At 33.7% G+C, this 22,257-nt stretch overlaps 1 protein-coding gene across 1 annotated transcript; it reads left to right on the top strand.

The window, feature by feature from the left end:
• The first annotated feature begins 235 nt into the window (after positions 1–235).
• LOC105257512 lies at positions 236–21,005 on the top strand. The gene is given in 12 exon segments (XM_011268187.3): positions 236–596; positions 10,916–11,260; positions 11,650–12,039; positions 12,683–14,532; positions 14,912–15,164; positions 15,271–15,999; positions 16,347–16,823; positions 17,590–18,036; positions 18,298–18,912; positions 19,318–19,979; positions 19,981–20,175; positions 20,177–21,005. Coding segments are annotated over 12 exon segments (6,582 nt in total). The 5' UTR covers positions 236–593; the 3' UTR covers positions 20,793–21,005.
• The last annotated feature ends 1,252 nt before the right edge of the window (positions 21,006–22,257 follow it).

Below are 22,257 nucleotides of genomic sequence, written 5' to 3' on the forward strand. Positions count from 1 at the left end.
ATCAAAGTAGCTTTAATAAATTGAACATGAATTCTTTCTAATCCAATTGTGATATGGAACAAAGATGATAATTATCTGAGGTGATTGAAACTTATCTTTTTTAGAGTGATACCTAATGTGCAACGATACCATGGGGCCAACCGAAAGAGAGGCTTTCTCCTGGATCACGGTTCGCCGGTGGTACCCACGAGTTCTCCGTCTGGAGGGGATATCTATATAGCCTGTCCATTCTGGGACAGCCCGTTCAAACTGCTCGTGTTCCTAAGACCGCACGTGTACTATCGCATCAACGAAAAAAAACACGCGTAAGTTGACGTTTTCGCTCCAAGCACGCGGAGAACAAACGGAGACGAATACGAAGTGACGAGAGAGAATCGGCTCCGATTAAGTTCGATAAGATCGGAATACGGTACGGGGAACATGTGCCAGTGGTGCGATGTGAGCAAGTGCAACGGACGCGATCAGTAAACAAAGAGGAAATCGTCTCGAGCTTGTATTGTTGAGAGGGAGAAGAAAGGGCGCGAGAGGAACGGGGAGTAGGTCGTGGGTGGTGCTGCGGTGACCCAGTGCGGAAGTACAGCACACTCTGCACGATGGTGAGTTCGTGGGTTTTGTTGGGGTTGCGGTAGACCGCGCGCGTGAAAGCCTGCGTTCAAAATCTTCGAGTCCTACATTCACGCGAATCGCAACTATTAGCATAGATAATTTATGCTTGATCCTAATCACGCACGCATTCTCGATATAGAGGGGAATAGTGAACGTAAAATATTTTTGAAAATATTACATTGGCATGCGTGCATTGATAGAGCATATTTTATTTTAATCAATAAATTTTATGTAAATATGTTAATAGATAATAATTCGATAGCATTATATTTAAGAGAAATGTCGATTTCAAAGAATTTCATGAAACAGTTTGCGGAAATTTTTCTAAAATATAAAACTGAATACAACATGTTTATATTTTTTTAGTTTAATGATAATTATTATTGTTTATTTCTCGCAGTAAAATAAATCGTTATATCAATATTTAAAAAAAGAATAAAAAAAGATAGGATTGTTAGTTCTGTATAAATTTGAATGGTTCGCATTCCCTCATAATTATCCCTTAATAAAATATGTATATTATAGAATAGAAAATAACATTTCTTATTGATGCCCTAATCTATCTATCTAATAAAACATGCAACTGTAAGAATCTAATATTATTACTATCCATTATAATAAATATATCTATTATACATTTATTTTATACAAGATACATATGATTCATATGATGATATGTATATACTTTGCATGAATTTCAATATTTAAAAAAGTGAAAAAAAAATAATATAAATGACTTTATTTTATAAATTTATATAATTGTGAATAAGTTTATTTAAAAATTATTTCATCACTTTTACTTAAAAAGAAGTTTATGCCATTTTTAAAGGAAATGTTTTAGAGAAAAGAATAATAAATAAAAATATAAATTAAATTATTTATATAAATGGTAGAATAATATAAAATGTTTCATATATTTTTCTGGATTTTTTCCAGACTCATGAATCGTATGATTCCAATTTTCCACATTTTCTGAAATAACAATGTGTAATTTATCTGTAATGTTTATGAATCCATGTAGAATCTCTTTCGAGATATTATACGTAAGTAATTAGAAACATTCAGCATATTTGGTGATTGCAATTCTTTATCTCGATGGTGAGATAATTGTAAAATAGACCAGTATGTCGATGCATCTCCAGCGTTACTACGCTTTCTAATTTGCGTTCTGTATGCTGATACTAAAATTTCACAGTACATAATTTACGACTATTAAACAACTTAAGAAATACTTCATCAAGTATTTAACAGTGCACGATAATGTTCGAGACCTGAAAAGATTTCTTTATATGCGTATCTAATAAATTATTTCTTTACAGATGATATTAATAAAACGCTCCACTTTGTTCAAAATTTATGCATATAAAAATATAAACACTGTTCCGCTTAATCAACTATAATTAGAGTACGTAGTACGCGTGTGTAATTTATGATTCTTTTTCTTGTAGTAATCATGATTGCAGCCTATATTCACGCTTTCACGCTTAAACGCAGAATTTATTTAAAGAGAATGGGAGAATACCGCGCAAAATGAAACGAGCAATCATGTACAATATGGCATAAAAATTACTTGAAAATAAAATTTTAATTAGCGCTTCAAAGCGAACGGTGATCCAATATAAAAGCGTTAAAGATCACCAAACATTACACGAAAAATGGAAAGAGAAAGTAGTGCGACTTCTTACATGAAATACCATTTTGCACGTATCGATAACGATCGACGCCTTTCCTTAGAAAAGCACGTTTCACGAGTATCAGGACCTCGTTCCAGCTCTTGCAAAGATAGTTAGGATAGATTGTATAACTTCGATTAACTATCGTCTATATAAAGGTGAAAAGTTTCAACGCATAAAGAGAGAAAAAGGGAGAGAGAGAAAAAAAGAGAAAAAAGAGAGAGAGAGAGAAAAAGCGAGAACGGGAGAAAAAAAAAAGAAAATTTCCAAGAGAAGTTCATAATTTAATTTATAAAGATTATTATATAGATAAAGATTATTATAGGATTCTAAATGTTCGATATATAATAACTTTTGTAATATTCTCATACTGAAAATATATTCTAATAGAAGATAATTATTTCTTCAAGTCTTCATAGCTTTATATTGAAAAAAATACGCTTGATAAAGCGGGTTCATGATTACTTTTTGTGCGAATAATCGATAAGAATATCTAATTACCGAGCATTAAGAAAAAAATAAAAATGTTCGCACATATTCTTTCATCATCGAGAGAAAAAAAAAAGGTGAGAAGAAAGAACAGCCGGAGACGCGATCGAGAGGATCGAGAGAGGAGGACGGTCGCCGACCTCCTGAATTGCGACATAAGGAGCGAAGAGCTGTTCACATACTGACCCGCATTTCGTGCCCCTCGGCGAACTGAGCCCACGACTTTTGCCTATTATTCGATTTTCCACTGTGAAGATGACTACACGGTTTCTTTCTCCCGACAGGAGTTTTGATATCCATATAAGGTATCCAAATAAAATTATAAATTTGTGTTCAATCTTCTCGATCACATGATTTAAAATTTGAACTGTAAATTCGCGATTCACTTGCATCTGTCGTGCAATATGAGATTTGCTCAATCAAGACAGATAATAGTATCTGTATATGATTGTATAAAAACATTCAAATTCTCTAGAAGATTCTCTTTGCATCTAATAATTAAATAATAATCACAAAATTTATTATTTGATTTGTATTTTTTAAATTAGCATGGAATTTCTTTTATCTATATTTATTTGCGGTTAATTTAAATGGCTTTGCCTATTTAAAGGATTTAGGATTTTGTATCAAATCCATTATGCGTGCATGACACCGTTTAATTTTCAAATTGCGTACGGATGTTTAATTAATAATGACACAAATGCATATGTCGGTTGTTAGGTTAATTAATTAAACAGATTTGATTTTGAGATTTCATTGTCGTATTAAATGTTTTAAAGCGAATATATCTATATAGAATATATCTATATGAGTTTTAGCTTAACAGTTTTAGAAATTGTGATTATTTTTTAATTCGCTAAATATAATATAATATAATAAATATATTAATATATTTATTATATATAAATATATATAATAAATATGTTCAATGTATTTTGCAGATAAGTATTTTTTACATCGTTCCGAGAAATTTTATTTCGTACTTTAAGTCGTGTCAGAGTAATAATTAATTTAATTATAATTCTAAGATGTATTAACAATGTTAAAGTTTTCTAAGCAATTAATGACACATTTTAAAAAATGCTCTAAGAAGAGGAAATACTTTCGCAACTTTCAAAATATTTTTGCAACTTTACAAGCTTTACTTAGACATTACTAATGTCTAAGTAAAACTTGTAAAGTTGCAAAAGTATTTTGAAAGTTTCACAAAACGAGTATGATGTTGGATAGAGAGAAAAGATTCTCCTACGCTGAAAGGTCAGCTGTAGGCGGAAGTCTTTGCTGACAAAAGTCTAAATTAAGTGGCACGTAACTGGGCGAAGAAAAGGAATTCCCGCCTCTGGTTTGTTAATACTTCCATCGCGTGCCGCTCTCGCGAGCTAAATGAAACTAGGAAAAATTTGCGATCTCTACTACTCTAATTGCATTTTGCCGCGATCAAGTTGCACGTCACGCTACGACACCCAGCGAGCAAGTCTCGTTTTTGGTCTCACAAAAAAAAGAAAAATCTTTTCCAGAAGAGTATTCATTGAGAAAAAAAATTTAATTTAATTCTTTATGTAATACATAATATTATATCAAATTATATATGAAAAAATATTTTTATTAACGAGGTATATTGTATATATAAGAAATGTTGACTCTATTTTTACAATAAATTAGATTTATAATTAATTATTTAAATTATAATCATATGCAAATGATTATATTTAATTTATTGCAAAAATAATCAACATGCACATATCAAACATGAAATCAGCATGCATATATAGAAGTGAATTTTTTCAAATGTACGTTTTTTAGACAATCTACGTATATATATCTACGTATATTATCTTAAATCTTCTGCAAACAAACATTGCAAAGATACAGAGAAAACTCATTTGCCGAAGCTAAAGTTGTTACGTCATAATACTTCCCTATGGCTTCTTTCATATGCTACATCAATCATCATCAGATTGTAAAAGCTCATCGCGGCGTGCGAACGATACTCACGCAATCGCGATTCACGTGCGATTAATTCCGCAATCGTCCTCCATGCGAATCTCACGATCGCATCCTGCTCAACGACCTCGCGATGTCATTATTTGAGCACGATACGAAGATCTTGAGAAGAACGACGCAATTTCTTCCAACTAATTAAGAGTCGGATTAATTCAGAATTTTAGATTTGTTCGAATGAAATAAAGAGATCTTTAAAAGAAATGCAGAATATTACTAAATAATCAAGTAAAAGATATTTGTCTTCTTTTAAACTGACAAATCCCACGATATACGACGTTATTCTTCCGTTGGGCGTAACTCGTATTGCCTTCATTTCCGGCAGGGTACTATTTATTTTCTTTTTACGGTAGGAAGTCACACCGAGTGAGCGATCTTCCGCGATAGTCAGACAACAACCGTTGCGAATGAGTCTCGGTGCAACGCTCTCGAGTGGGAGCCAAAAAAGCTTGAAGGCGAAAGTAAAGGTGGAGTATATCGCAAAAGAAAGTCGGCGACAATAAGTGGCACGCCGACAAGGCATTAGCCATTCGATCGGATCGAGTATGTGAAACCTGTCGATGATTCCCCGATGATAGGAACTAGTCAAGAGGATCAATTGCTACTTGAAAAATACATTCTTTTATTCGCGTTAAATAAAACGATAAATCTGTGTTCTTAGAGATATAAATGTGAAAAACTATTCTGTAAAATTTGTGATTGTGATTGTTCAACCGTAGAGAAAATGAGTCCATATACATATCCGGATGTCCAGGTATCGGTTTTCCCAAAGAAGACAATCGCCTTTGCATATTGCATCTGAGTCTTCATCAGATAAACTCGCTGTAGCTGATTACATGCAGAAAGAACAATAGGCTGTAGAAATTATAATAAGATTGAATAATGTCACGATTTGAGATGTATATTTTTAGAGAAAGAGAAAGAAGTACCGTGTCCGTAATAGATATACTTTTCTTAAATAGTTTAATAAGTTTGTATAAAATTTTTTTCTTCTTTAATTCTTTCTACATAAAAATTTAATTTTCATCCACGCTTTAATAAGTGCTCGCGATAAATTATTTAATATAAGAGAAATGAGAAAATACTACAAATTAAATTTCACTACAAAAATTTTTGTATTTTTTTAAATTGATTTATAAAAATTAATTTATTAAACTGTGCTATATACTTTTATTTTTAGGAATTATTTTAAATATCTCAAAGTTAAAAATTATATTGATTTTCTTTACATAATAATTAAACGTAGAACCTAATGCGCTCATATAGTATTTTCACAATGAGATACATATATTTTACGGTAAGTCACGATTGTGAGATACAATCGCGGAATACAATGCTATTTCTGAGTTCGCGTGTGAAGATTATCTAGAAGAAACACTCGATCGAAACTTATCGCTCGCTAGTATATTTCTTTTAGGCACCCTCTCAAAACCTAAGAAACGAAAGTTTGCGAGCAAGTAGAGAATAGTGTAAAAGTATAAGTAGAGCGTGAAATTCCGAAGGCCGCAAATATGGCATTTTTACGGTACATTCAATCCGATTACGCACACACGTTTAAATTACTATATGTCGCTGTCGAGGCTTCTAGAGAGAGGGGACTTCAGTAATACTTAAACAAAAACGCATTCGGATATGAATGAAAAGATTATCAGCCTTTGTAATCTTTTTTTCACAAATATCATTTAATCTAATAAGATTCGATTATTTTTTATTGTAATTATTTTCACTACAAAATTAAAAATTGATACAATATATCTCTTATTCTCGATCGCCTTTTCAAGTATATCACCGAGATTCATTAAAGTATATATTTTTTAAATTTTTTAATTGATATATTAAATTTCCCAAGTGACTATATCAACTGGACTTCTCGTATCAATCGATTACTTAATTTCTCGACGCAACATTAATTACTTTATATCAGGCAATATACTACTTTATATGAGGCAATCTTTTTATGTTACATATTTAAAAGAATTTTTTAAAATAAACATTTAAAAATGCGACAAAGAGTGAAGACTCATGATGTAGTAATGTAATTTGACTTATCGCGAAGCTCTCTCTCATTGTGTTAAAAGCAACGATTATGTTGGTCCAAAGTGACGATACCGAGACCGCACCTTTTTCCGAAGATACGGCTAGCTTCTCCTTACGCCTTGAGAGAAAGGTGTTCGACCTCCTTTTTAACGCCGTCCCCAGATCCGGCATGTAACAAACACAGACGACTGATAATTGCACACATTACCGGCGGAATTGGCTGGGCGATGTTAGCGAGTGAAGTTCAAAAGAGACCGGGGAATATCGCCTTATGCTTTACGCGCTTCTCTGTCGAGAGAAAGTCATTTCTTTCGACGATCATACGGCGATCAGATCGTTTCAGTCGCACCCGGGGCTGGGAGCGCGTGGGATATTGACTAGGATTGAAAACGGAATTGCGATATGTATATATCATAATGCTAGTATCATCACGACATACTTTCAATCGTATATATTTGGAAAAATGCTTTCAAGAAATTTCCACTTTTTCCAGATATGTATTTTTCAATCAACAATTTTATAGTCGAATAAATATCAAGTAATCAAGAATATATTCGTGCTCTCCCCCTCTCTCTCTCTTTCAATATAAAAAATAAAATATTGTACTAATAAAACTTGAAGGATGCACTTACTTATGATGGCAGCAAGCATCGATCGACAAACTTCAATGATTATACTCGATACATTTATATTTATTTTTTTAAAGCAAATTTTTCGTTGCTCTCGTCATCGAGAAATGCAATCGAACTATATATTTCTCTGTCGGAATTTCGTTGCTACGCGCAGTATGCGCGAAACGAACGTTCCTGGAACGGGATCGATTTCTTTTCTTTCTGACGAGGAACCCTGTCTACGCGAAGAGCATCATTATTTTACACTCGATGGATTCGTTTCTAAAACTACCGGTTGGAATGCGCCTGAAGAATCGCGAAGAAAGCAGAAAAATCGCGCGCTGTATCCGACACGCAACTTCCGTAATGAAAATTGCATTGCGCCTCGTATGCATCACGGCTCGTAATCAAAATCATGTTAGTGGCACGCAGAGCTGACGCTCGAAAATTGCCATGATTCAAACGTTTTGCAAATTTTTCAAATCGCTTTGCAGATGATATCATCGTTCTCGATGGCATCATTACATAAACATTAATTGCACCGATAATATCAAAATGAGATAGTATCGATTAAATGCTCTAGCTACTCGAAACATTTTTTCGAGATTGTCGATGATTGTATGTCATATTGAAATATGTATTAAAGTAAAATCGATACACATATAGATGCATCAAATATAGATTTCATTTATCGGATGGTTCCACATAGCATAGATAACATTACTGAATTATTGTACAATTATTTCTAAGTACGTTTTTCTGTTAAATATATATCTTTTTTTAATTTAAAATACGGTTTGCAAACAATTTCTTCGATTATACGATAGCAAATATACGTATTCACTTTTTATACTACTTCTATAATATCCTTAAAATACTTTTAAATCATGTTTACGTAATAAAAAACATTTTAATCTTAATGTAGATAGATTAATATGTTATGAGTTTAAATGATAGATTTTGATTTAATTGATAAATTTGTTCGTTTTTTCGTTATGCGTTTTGCTTTCTACATAACTGCTCGTGTAATTCATCAATTTTTATAAAAGCTTCGCTTCGTAACTTATGATCTCGTAAGATCCGGTAAAGAGTCTTCAAACCACTTATTAGAAATCGTATGCCATTTGATACGATTCACAGTTCGTTAGCTTGGTCATACTCCAGAAGTTTCACGATTCGCAGACAATAACGTTCAATAACGATATTAACTCCGAATATTGATAATTGCAAAGATAACGATAAGAATAATATCTGATAGAAATATTAATAGAATAATTCACCTTAGTATTAATTATTATCATTAATCGTATATTGATTATACCATAAAAGTTCAAGTGATATAAAAGAAAAAGTTGTTCGAATTTTTTTTTCTACATATCTACTTACATGTCGTGACACTCTCATTGATATGCTTGGGGATATAAGTTCAAGATATCGGACCATATGTACATTTTCCGCGTCCGTAACTAGAAGGCCGACTACATTCACTGGAGTATCATGTCACCACTGCCTGCAGACATTTCCTGAAAAATATATTATATGTAATATTAGAAACTAAATTGGAAAAATATAGTTATAATGTTTTACTGTTATATTCTAATTAATATTATAATATTATATTTTAATATCCTTTAAACCCTATTATATTTTAAAGTCACATATGATTGAAGTAAATTAATCTTTATCAGTTTTTCTAATAGAAATCTTCGAATTTATTTATTTTATTTTATTTATTATTTATTTTTTTGTTAATAAAAAACTTGAATTATCTATATCTAATAAATTATATGAAATTACTAACAACTTTCTTTAATATATCAACATTTACAAATCACATGATTATAAATAAAGGTGACAATCTTAGTGAAAGTTGTCTTTATAATTCGAAAGAGACATGCCAGTATGTTTAATGATTCATGTGCTCACAGCACTATTATTTTAATTGCGTACAATTTAATTTCATATTATTAATTTGTATCCACAAATCGATTAAAAACCAACGTGATGAAGCTATCATAAGTATATTATGGGATACGCTCGTCAATTTATTTCTTTGCCTAATGATATTTCTGACAAAAATAGAATAATAAAAAAAATATTAATGTAACGGTAGCAAAGTCGCGTGCGGTGAATTAAATAGAAGTGAAACGGAAAATTGTATCGAAAACAGATATCGAGACAATTGTAAACCGTTGCATATTGTTTCAATGTAACAATACGTGTCACTTGCATCTCTATTGAAGATGAATGATCGTACATGGGACAAGTCAATCGCGAATTGTATCGAAAACATCTCGAGTGAAATTTTCCTACATATATTCTAGAGAAATAAAAATATTTTATCAATTTCTTATAAACAAATATATACAGATATATAAGAATAATACTTAGTTTTTCTTTATTGTTATTTAACTATATACTAATATTTCAAACAGTATTTTAAATTACGCATGCCTATTATCATATATAAAATATTTACATAATATATATATATATATATATATATATATATATATAAATATTTTATATTTATTTTAATTAAATTTATATAATTTTCTAATTAAAAAAGATGTAATTCCGATAATGATTAGATTTTTTCCCAACAATTTAATTTATTAATTTGTATCAATTTTATTGTATAATCTAACTTTATGTGTGACATTAAAAGAAAAAATTAAATAAATTAAATTTATTTGTACTGACATTAAAATGAAATAAAAATAAATTACTCAATAATGATATCTACTGTTACATTATTGGACATAATGATATTTCAATATTCTTATCTTATCATTAAATATCTGTTCGTAAAAAAACGGATGATTTTTCGCAATGAGGAAATAATTTATTCAAAGATTTTTAAACGTCATAAGTTTACGAAATCTTTGATGAGTGTGGACAATAATTTCGAAAGTAATAGCATTGCTTTTTCATATCATGAAACCGCAGATTCCATTAAAAACTATAAAATCGAATCATCATTTCATTGGTTTATAATAAATACTTTACTTAGATTGCGGTTAGTTTCTTATTATTACTGTACAAGGCGCTACCACATTTTGTCTATTTTTCTTTAATGTATTAGTATCCTATTCTTTGATGCATAAAATAATACAATACTCATTCCAAAAGGATTCCTCTATTATCGTTCAAGCAGAACATCTAAAACATCTATTCAGCATCATAAAAATTTTTTAGTTTTTAAGAATTCGTTTTAAACGCTCGAATGTTCTAATATAATTTGCGACAGAATTTAATTTATAATTGTACATGCAATATACAATTTAGCTTGCATTTCAATTACATTTATATTACTCATAACACGAGTGATTATTTTTAAAATATAAATTACATTACACACAAACAAAATGATGTCGATGTTGACCTAGATCCATGAAAAGTCAATCAAAGCAATTTTACGCTGTCAATAGTGTATGTATCGTGCATAGAAATTAATTGCTTAACATTCACGATCAATTAATCGAACATTGATTTTAGATTATGCGGAGGTGTTTCGTATCGACCGCGATGTTCATCGTCCTAATATTGTTAGGCGAATTTGATGGAAGTGCGGCCGAGCGATGGTCACGACAAGTCTCCAATAGCGAATGGATCCCCTTGACTAATCCGAGGGCCGCTCAACTGTCACAGAGCAATGCAGGAAGCAACCTTTTATCAGCTGGCAGCACACATGTACCAAATCCGATTCAATCACTCGCGTTACCGCCTGCTCTTCAGCAGCAATACCAGGAACAATTGATTCAGCTGCAAAAGACACAGGAGAGTATTCAAAAGCTTCTATTGCTGCAACAGCAGCTCAGAGCTCAGCAGCAACTTCTTCAGGTAAAATATCTTACATTAGTTTCGATTATATCAACATCATAGGAAATAACGATATTATTTGATATTATTTACAACTAGTTTCTTTTTTCATGTAAATTGTTCATTTAGTCTATTTTTCTTTTCTAATGTATAAGAAAGAATTTGAGTTATATTTATACATATAATAAAAGATGTATTTAGCAAAAGCTTTTTATATGAGAAATAATTAAAAGATAATAAAGCTAGTAATAAAGGAAGCTAAAAATAAACGCTTATTAAGCGCTTTTTTAGAATTGTTATTTATTAAATTATTTATTAAATTTAATAACAGCTTAAAAATTTGTATAAAGGATATCAGTCGGTTTTCCTTTGCTTAATTTTTTAAATTAATTTTATTTTCGTTTATACAGTCCCAGACGTTTTTACCCGACGCCAAAGACGAAAAACAAGCGCTGCCACCGAGTTCTTTAGGCAATTTGCAAACAGCACCCGAGTCTGTATCGCCGGAAGTTTTAGTCCCGCCACATCCATCCTCGGAAGCGATTCTACCGGTATATCCCGCTCAAAGTTTCCTCCCTCGAAAACCGGGGCAAGTCCATCAGAATCTGAACGATAATCAGGAACTATCGAACTTGCCTGCCCAGGAGCAAATTATATTGCAACACAATGATGACACGCAAGAAGAACTTCATACTTACGTGACGAAACAGGGAAGTCAAAGACCCGACGGAAAACGTTTAAAAGAACGGCCGAATTCAGAATTGTCGCAATCTCCTTTGATCGAAAACGAGGAAGAAGAGGTTTGTAGAAAGATGAATTAAAGCGAATTAAATCCACAATTTGTTCTCTTTTCAAACGTGATTTAATTTCATTTCCAATTTCTATTTCTGCAATATTATCGTCGGATCAAAGATATGATATCAGAATTAGAGCATAGATGGAATATACAATATGTACATATTAACGGAATAAAACAGAACTAAATAAAGAGATAAATCAATCTGATTTTTTATTTAGAGAAAGATTGAATCTAGAATAGTAATTAATTTTAATAAATTCTGAAATTTAATAAAGAAGAAAATAAGTAGATAAAATCTTGACTTCGATTTAAATTGTATGTATTGTTATTCACACGCACCTTGATTTATATAATTGATATCATTTTAATATAATCATTGTGCAACGAAGTAAATATAACGTAATAAAAATTCATTTTAATTAAGATGTTTACGAGATATTATTATGTAATAATACATAATAATATTAATTAATAAATTATACAAAAAGACTAAACTTGTAATTCTTTAAATTCAATATTAATTATTCAATATTAATTATATATCATTATATTATTTTAATATTAAATTCAATAATTATAATTTTATAATCTATAAATCAAAGATTAAACATGTGCATTTTGACAGCGATTGTGATATTTCATAGGTCCAACTGGTGTACGTTCCGGCGGAAACTTTGGCGCAAACAGGCCAACTAAAAAGGGGCCGCGGGAGAAAGCAATATCCCGTTCGCCAACATTATCATCAACGAGAGAACCAAAGAAACGTCGAACAAACCTCGCTCTCTCCCAATCAAGAAATCTACGCGCGGCAGGTGTTGCAGCAGATTCAGAAAGAACAGGAAGAGAAGGCGCAATTCCTAAAGGAAGAACGCGTAAAAGAATTCACCAGATTAAACGAGGAGCAGAAAGCACTCGAGCGAAAGATGCGATTGCAACAGGAGGCTTTTCAGAGGGAACAAGAATTATTGCAGCAAAAGGAAGCCGAGAAAAAACGGAAGGAGCTGGAAAAATTGGAAGAAATAGCGAGGCAACGAGAATTGGAACGAATTCGCGAAGCAAGAGAAAAGCAGAGACAGGAGGAACTCGAACGACGACGACTTGCCGAACTTCGCGCTAAGGAAGAGAAACGCCGTGAGGAAGAAACCAGAGAGCGCGAAGAGAGACAAAAGCTGGAACAGCAGAAAATCTTGGAAGGTACCGGTTTCCAACAAAACCCTCAAGCTCTATTCCGAGAACAAGTGCATCGCCAGCATCTCACGGACAACACCAGGCTCAAGAAGATTCGTGGCAGACAACGTCAACGAGTCAATCAATACCAGGAACAATCGAACCGAGAAATCACGACCACCCCGTCGCCTAATCAACCACCTCTCTCTGTTTACATGGGCAATCTCAGCTCTAGGCTAGATTCCGTTAAAGTCACCGATGTCCTAAAGATCTTGAAAGATGCGAAAACCATCGCCGTTTTGGACAACGTCGGCCCCGGTGCTCCGCAGGTCTTCGTGGGTCCGTCAAACTTGGATCCTCCTTTCGGTTACGCCAAATTCGATCTTCCTTATCTGTCGTCGATTGATCACAACAGAGTAGAACGCAAGGTCGACAAACTACCTTTCTTTGTGGCCCCATTGAGCTTTGATCCGCCACCGGGTTATGCCAAAATCCCGTTCCCTGCACCGCATATCGGTTCCGTTGTGGTTAACACGCTATCGGAAACATCCCCGGAACCGAATGCACAAGTATATGAACAGAATTCTAGTCCGACATCGTTGATCGAACCGAGTTCTTATAACAATGCCGATCAAAGCGAATCCATCGTGAATCCATCCACTACCGTGTCTTACGAATCTTCAACCGCTCAAAACTTTTCCCCAGAATCCAGCAATGCAAAATACGAATCGCCGTCAGGTTCCAGATTTAGGTTCAGACAGTATTACGATAATAAGCCGACCTCCGTAGTCAGCACATCGTATTACGATGAACAATCGATCACGAAGACGAAACCGAAGCAGTCTTATTACGAACAAGAATCCAAATCGATTACTCAATCTCCCAAATTTGACACGACAGATAGCTATAGACAGGAGATATCTTATTCTAACACGCCAAATTTCCAGGACGAGACAATAAGTCCACACGATCCTTCTACGAAGAAACAAGACTTAACAGCTCATCAATTGGCGCTCCTCAATCAGGAACTTGCTCAGCAAATAGAGACGCAAAAGTATAACGCTGCCGAACAATATCGTTCTCAGGCTAATAATCTAGGTGAATCGTACGATACCAATGACGTCAGAGTACCAGTTGGCCCAACGCAATACAACTTACCAGCGGAATTACCGCCAATTTCTCCACATCTACCAGGATTAGTGAACTCTTTGTTGGATAAACAAGAGGAAAATCTTTCTGTTGCTTCGACGCCGCCACCAACGACGACTACATCAACAACGATAACAACTGCTCGTGTAAGCTCCACGACCTACAGACCTCGAGGAAGGTAAGTGTATATTCAGATGTGTATGATATGTCAAATATGTCATTAATTTTATTATAATTTGTAACTTTTGCATAATAATATTTTTAAATTTATTTCGTATGAAATATTTCTTCTCCTTTACTTAAATTATTCAAGTTTTGTTACATACATTTATCGTTTTTATACCTTATACTTAAGATGATGCATATCATAATATATTGGAGATAAAATTTTCTCATATAAAAATTCCACGTAAAACTCTTTTTTATACTATGTTAATATAAGTAGTAATATAAAACATCTAAAATGTCTGTACAGCAGCAATAATAATTTTTCAGTTTTATCATGAATTTCAACATGACATTAATGTGGAAATATATTACATCACAAATATTTGCAGGGGTAGAACCGTACCCACGAGATCCAAAACGACTCAAACACCTAGTAATAAAACCGATAGAACACGAAGACCGTCATACAACAGATCTAAATCCAGATTTTCAACTACTACGGAGGATTATCGTGAAACATCTTATGAGCCTACGAAGGGGAAAATACCGGAGACCACGCAGAAATATAACGCGATAGAACATAGGAGACCAACATCCAGACCGCAAAAATACAGAAATCGAGATAAAGCGAATTCTCAATTGGTATTGATTAATCTTTCATTTCTCTCTTTTACATTTTAAATTTTAGAAATGAGAAATTTAAAGAATATCCGTTAAAATCTAAACATTATCTTTTCGATTTATTCAGATTCAAACTCATCAAACGCTCAATTACGAGAATTATCCAACGCAAAGTGATTCGCAAAACAATGCATCTCCCGACGCGTATTCGCCGACAGGTGAATCTGTCTCTAATCACCAGCAAAAGGAAACTTCTTCGTCGGGAGTGAACGATTATACCCGTGAGAGTTATCCTTCAACCACTCCCGCGCAGACCGAGAATTATCAGCCATTGCGTGAGATACAGCACGGCGCGCCTTTAATGTCCGAAGATTACTCAAAGAGTCAAAATTATCCACAAAATCACCCTCAAGATGCGCGTTATCATCAGGATGCCACTTACGATCAGAACAACGCCTTCGAGCAACCGAAACTCGAACAAGCCCCGGTAAACGGTTTCAATTATCAAGTTGCAAACGAGAATTCACCAGACCAAACGAATATTCCCCAGAGACACAAAGAGTACTCGCGTTATCAGGAAAATGCCAACTACAATCTGGCCATCACGGAAAATCCGCGAGTCAGACCCGGCGAGGAACATCGATATTCTCCGATTTACGAGGTCAACGTAGCGCAAACTCAGCCGGATTATAACATCGGTGGACAGAATTCGTTCCGCAATATTGATGACGCCAAGATAGAGGACGGCGCGATAGAGGCTGATCCGAATGCATCACCGATTTTTGTTCCGCTTCAGCAGAGCAAGCAAGAAGACTACGAGCTGCAGATTCCCTCTACAGAGGCATCAATTATTGAAGTACATATGCTAAATTGATATTATCAATATTGAACGTTTTACGCGCGAATGTTTTAATTAAATGCATTTCTGAAAAGCATTTATTATATGTAAAAAATAAAATTTCATTGAAATTTTGTAAGCTGCAATAAATAATAATTAATTATTAAAATCTTACATTTAACAAAATTTTCAAAATTATCATTGACACAAAAAATAAAACGATACATAAAGATAATATTACTATATTTTATGTGCATTACTAAATAAAATAACATGCACAAATGTTCTTTTTTTCTATATAATATTTATAAAATAATATTTTCTCATGTAATATTTAAATATCATTTTAAATGTTTTCACTTCAGATCACTACAACCAGCACAACCACTCCAGCACCTGTAATAATACGTCAGCGAGTTCGAGGTCGATTGAGTGGTCGCACTCATCAAGATTCCACGATCCAAACGCGACCTCGAGGGTCTCAGGATGAGTATGTTCGTTTTAGTGTCGTGAATCACGATTCTCGCAGCTCGAGTCACAGGAATCGCGATGGATCAAGGACGAAGACACGCACGCGTCCGCAGAACCATGGATCGCAAGTGCAAACCGATAATAACGAATATATAAAAATACACGCCGGTCAGCAGCAGAAGTTGATCGCTACTACTACACCATCGACAACGACAACTACCACCACCACCACCACCACGACTGCCCGCCCTGAGGAGGAAGACATCGATTACGGATTTATAAGGCCGCCGAGTTTCCGTCCTGTACAACCGGTGCATCCGGTGGATACTAGATTCCAAGCACCCGTTACATATAGACCCGCTTTATCTGAAGTACGTTTCGCAAGACATAAAGAAAAAAAAACAGTTTTGAAAACAATTAATAATTAATTTTAATATCTAATCATTTTCAATTAAATCTCGAAGAACTGTCATTTCAAGCAAAACCTGTCCTAATCACGCAGAATATTTGCTTTGCTCATCAACAGTTTTTGAAAGAAAAACAATAGCTTTTTACAAAAAAATTACATAATAATATCATGACAAACTATCTCACGTGTTTCAGAAACTATTTTTTTTATCTTTATGATATAAATCATAATTTCGTAATTTCAAATGAATAAGAACTCGTTTTTTGTAATACACATTTCAATTAGTCGTGGTAAAATTCTTACTTTAAAGGCGAATGTAGTTAATTTTTTCAGATTTCTATTATAAATTATAATAATGTATGATGTGTGTATACACTCAATTAACAAAACACTTTTTTATGATTTTATCTATCATATTTTATTAAAATTTTATTGCATCTGTTAATTATCTGTTTATTTTTTTATTAAAAAATATATAAAGTTTTTTTTTTCTTTTTTAATATTTCTTTTTTAATATTACGTTTCTCTTTTATTTTGAAATGAAACTGTTGTGTAGATAACTCATCAATCTTTTTCTTAATCATCTAAAATTTTTCAATGTTTTCAATATTACATAAAAGTTACTCATCACTAAACATATTATGAGACTTTTGTGCGAGAGAAACACTCCATCAATTTTTCCTTCATCATACTATATCACACAGGAAGCATTAATAAATGCGTTGCAGATACAACACATAATATCCAACGATGAGGCAGCAGTGGAATCGAGTCCGACTCAAATTGTGAAGAATCGTCCGAAATACAATCAGATCCCGACTCGCCATCCGACCACGAAAATATTTACGACAACAACAGAAACTGTACCTGTTGCAACGGTGTTGCCGGATAACACCGTATATACGGTGAGACCAAAAACGAAACCGGACGAATTGAAGCAGACGAGAATACGAGGGAGAATCCGCCGACCGGGAAAAAAACGCACGATGACGAGCACCGAATCCGGTCTCGAGGCAAACAATGAACTGCCGCTAGACGAGAATTATCCTCGAATAACGTCACAACAATTACCAGTGACAAGACAACAACCTCTCTACGATGACAATTTCGACATGTCGCAATTCGTGCCAAATCAGAATCGACAGACGCAATTTTACGAGGAGAATAGCGAAAATGTACGTAAATTCTTTAATCGTAGCTCACTTAAAAAAAGAAATATCATTAATTGCATTCCGAAAAAAATGTATTAAATTTTTCTTTCATTCAAAATTTATGATGTCAAAATTTGCAACACTGTAATATTTAAAATTTTAAATGATAAAATTTTAAATTTTAAATGATTATTTTAAACTTATTCTTTAACATTTTTCTTCTAAAAAATGTAATTTACTTCTTCCTGAACTGCTCAAATGTAACGCACGCGTGTATGTTTCCAGTATCCTCCTCAAGAATTTATTCTAAATTTCGGCAATCTGCCGGAGCAGATGTCACAACGGGAGGAATATGATCAGACCCAACTGGCCAGTATTCCATCAAGCAAATATAGTCATTCAGATCGTGTGAGCGGGCAGTCTAGCGGTGACATTTATGGCTCCGAGAGTCAATGGTCCACGAAGCTATCGAAGACGTCGTTTCAGCCGAGTTTCACCTCGAATCGCATGACCGATGAATCAAAGAAGGAACGAGACAGGATTCGCGATAATCAAGAGAACAGAAACGCGCCTGAAATTATTACGGCCGGACCGGAAGTGCCATCGGGGGTAACGGTAGTCGTTTTCTCCGACTACCAAAAACCGTCGAACGAGACCGGTGGCACAGACGCAATGATGGATGATGCTCTTTTCGGAATGAAGACGAATGTGGAGGATCACATAGAGAAATTGAATGCCACAACGGCTGTAACGACGCTCGTACTTCAGGATCAAACCCGAAGCGATAAGGAAATGTCATTCGAAACACGAGGTTGGATGAGAGATAAGGAAGATAATTCCAAGGAACAAGCAGGTGATGACACAAAGAAAAAAATCACCGACCCTCTTATCGGTAGAAAGGTAAAATATTGTATCTAAAATACTAATTTTTTATGCACTTTATCACTAATAAAATAATATACTTTTACGTGACAAATACATTCTCAATCTATCTATAAGTTTAAAATAATTATATTTTCTCCGGTTTTATATAAATTATATAATAATTTAATATAAATAAAAAAGATTATAAAAATATTTTATATATTTTTATTTATATCTATAATATTTTATATTTTATATAAATGTAAAAAATTTTAATCTTCGATCAGTGATTGTTTCAGTTCTCAGATCACAAAATGTAAATTTTGAAATTTATTGTAATATAATTAAAATCACACATTATAATCTTTTACATGATATTCGTATATCATGTAAAAGAAATAATAAAAAAATAAGTTGAAAATATGTATATTCATCTTTCAGACTCGAAGAAGAAGAGTCCGCGTGAGGGTAAGACCCGTGAGTAATGATGATTTTGTCACTGCCGAATCTCAACACTTTAACTCCGCAGTAAACAACCTGATTCAAGATCAATACAAGTATAACCCGATCCGTGAATCAAAGTTCACCACCGTCCAACCAATAACTGTCATTGCAACCACCACAAATGCTACAGAGACAACGCAGAAATCTCTTCTGCAAGACTTCTTGGAAGAGATGCTGAAAAATGACGAGCTGTCCGAGGTTCCGACGCGCATTACATCAATTACATCAACCACGGAAATACCAGATTGGGCAATATTGACGACAACGACGATACCGTACGTCGCTTCCGATGATGGCGAAGTAACGACTTTGAAGGAAAATTATACACAGACTAGTGCAATACTAACATCTAATATTGAGGAAGAACATGTAACGATGACAAATAAAAGTTTAACCGAATGGAAAAACGATACTAAAGAAACGACATCGTTTGAACAAACTGTTCATTTGTCACAGGAAGAAACTGAAATGCAAAAAGAAGCAGAATCGAAATATTGGGATAAAGATTTTCAAGAAGATAAAAGCGAGCAAAATAATTTAGAGAATGTCGAAATATTCAATGAAAAATATAATCTGGCATCGAATTATCCTGATAAATCATTCAAAGGAAGTCGAGGATACCATAGCAGAAATGATTAATTTTTCAACTGCGGAAAAAGACATACAGAAATTGAGTGCCATCAGTAAAGGGAAGGAACATATAATGACGCTAAAAAAGCATGAAGAAAATATTGAAGAAAATGACGCATACCCGAAGAATCACAGAATTAAATGGACCGAAGTGAAATATCCGTCCCCTCGATAAATCGCAATCTACATTAAAGCTGCAGTTTACAACGCCTATTCCTGGTGTTGTCACACGAAACGAGGGTAATTCGAGCGTAAAAACGCTATCCGATTATGTAAAGGCCATCTTCGACAGCATGAAGAGTGCTGAGAATCAAGAGGAGGTAGAAGAAATCGCGAAAGTAGTCGAAACTAAAAATGAGACTCCTAAAAAAGGAGATCAAATAATCAGTACAACTGATTCTTCGCGAGATATTTTTACGCATGTCAATATCGCAGAGAACGCTACTAATTTCGAAGAAGCACAAAGTATGACAGAGACAACGACGAAAGGAAATACTACAATCTTTGAAACAACCACATTGATCCCAGACATGATCACGGACACAGTGGCATCATCTGAAGAAACCATAATAACAGAGCCTTCCACGACTACATCGCCCACAAAACCAATGACATCGATGGAAGCTACAGACACGGTGATTAGAGCGAATTCTACCCAGACGATGTTAGGCAAGGTCCTTAGAACCTCGACTACCACGAAGGTATCTCACATGACAGAGATTTGTTATAGAGGTCGATGCGTGATGACAAAGCCCAAGATGGATGACGTTATGGAAAGATGAGAAAAATTCGACATAATGCGATGTCAAAAACGCCAATTCGATTAATCATGAAGTCATCTTTAGCACTTTCCTGCTCGGTTATTAAAGCAGATAATAATGCATAAAGATAATTTTAGAAACGGTAATCTATCTCTTTTAAGTGTCTATTCGTTGTTGAAAAATGCAACAAAATAAATTAAATAATGTTTAAAAGAATTTAATATTTCAATATCAATATACACACGTTCAGAAATATATATGTTTATTCTTACATAAATATAAGATTTATAAAAAGTTTTTTTAAATCTCACGTAAAAAAACAAAAAATTATACAACAAAAATTAAAATTTAACCGAACAGAAAAGTGTTAATTGATGCATTTTTCATATTATTTTTTAAAATGTATTAATTGATATACATATATTGTGCTTATAAATCGGATTTTCAAAAGTTATATTTATCAGTTCGCAAAATTATAATTTTGTTTTCACATCCTTTTATATTTTATATTTTCTCTCGTGCAATATAGAAAATTATCATAATTTAATATAAAATTATTCCATTATTTTATAATTACACATTGAAATTGAAAAATGAATATATTGTCATCACAATACATTAATATTTTATTTAAAATGTCAGCCGTCAAATAAGATTCATCGCAATAACAAAACATGTGAATTGATTGTACAACTAAATTACCTTGTATGAAAACATGTAGAGAATGATCAATGTTCTTCAGCTTCATTTAAAAGAAGATATTTTATCGCTGGGAGATAAAACATCGTTCAAGATGTCGCGACAAATTATGTGTGTCGGGGTTAAAGGCGAAATACCAACGTGATATCAGCCGTGAAAAGGGACTTCCCCTTCTGGAAAGCAAATTCCACCTCGCTGGCGGCAAATCGATCGTCCGTCGCGACGTGTACTTATAAAAAGGACGCCGAATGTCCTTCCAGCGAGATCGAAGCGCGAAAGCTCGACTTGGATGAGTATATCGTATCGCTTTAAAAAAAATATAGAGAGTTAAGCCTATTTAATTTAATTACACATATACCGTCGTGTAATATACGTGTAAGTTAAGCGTGTAAGTATTTTAATAAAGATGTGAAAATGCAACAAATTGTTTACTCTTTTTCTTATTCTTCTCGCAGCGAAAAGTCTTTTAGTCCTTTTGAGACTGGACTCTCTTTTATTCGTTCGACAAAAGAATTTTTGCGAAGCTTTCGTAAATCGTTTCCAAATGAATAAAAATATCTCAAAATTTGTTTAGCGAGTGTAAAAATAGAAACTAGTTTTCTCAGATCTGCGCGCTATCGCGTATTCTAGTAACTTTTCCCTCACGTCCAAGTTAACTTTATCCCTTACGTCGACCAAAACCCACCCTTACGACGCCATCGATCGGCAAAGTACAACCTCACTCGTGCAGATGGTGCCACGTCACAGAGGGGTGGCATTTCGGCGCCGGAAGCGCAATAGGGGTCTC

Source organism: Camponotus floridanus, unplaced genomic scaffold (assembly GCF_003227725.1).
Source record: "Camponotus floridanus strain SB8 unplaced genomic scaffold, Cflo_v7.5 scaffold48, whole genome shotgun sequence".
Taxonomy (NCBI): Eukaryota; Metazoa; Arthropoda; class Insecta; order Hymenoptera; family Formicidae; genus Camponotus; species Camponotus floridanus.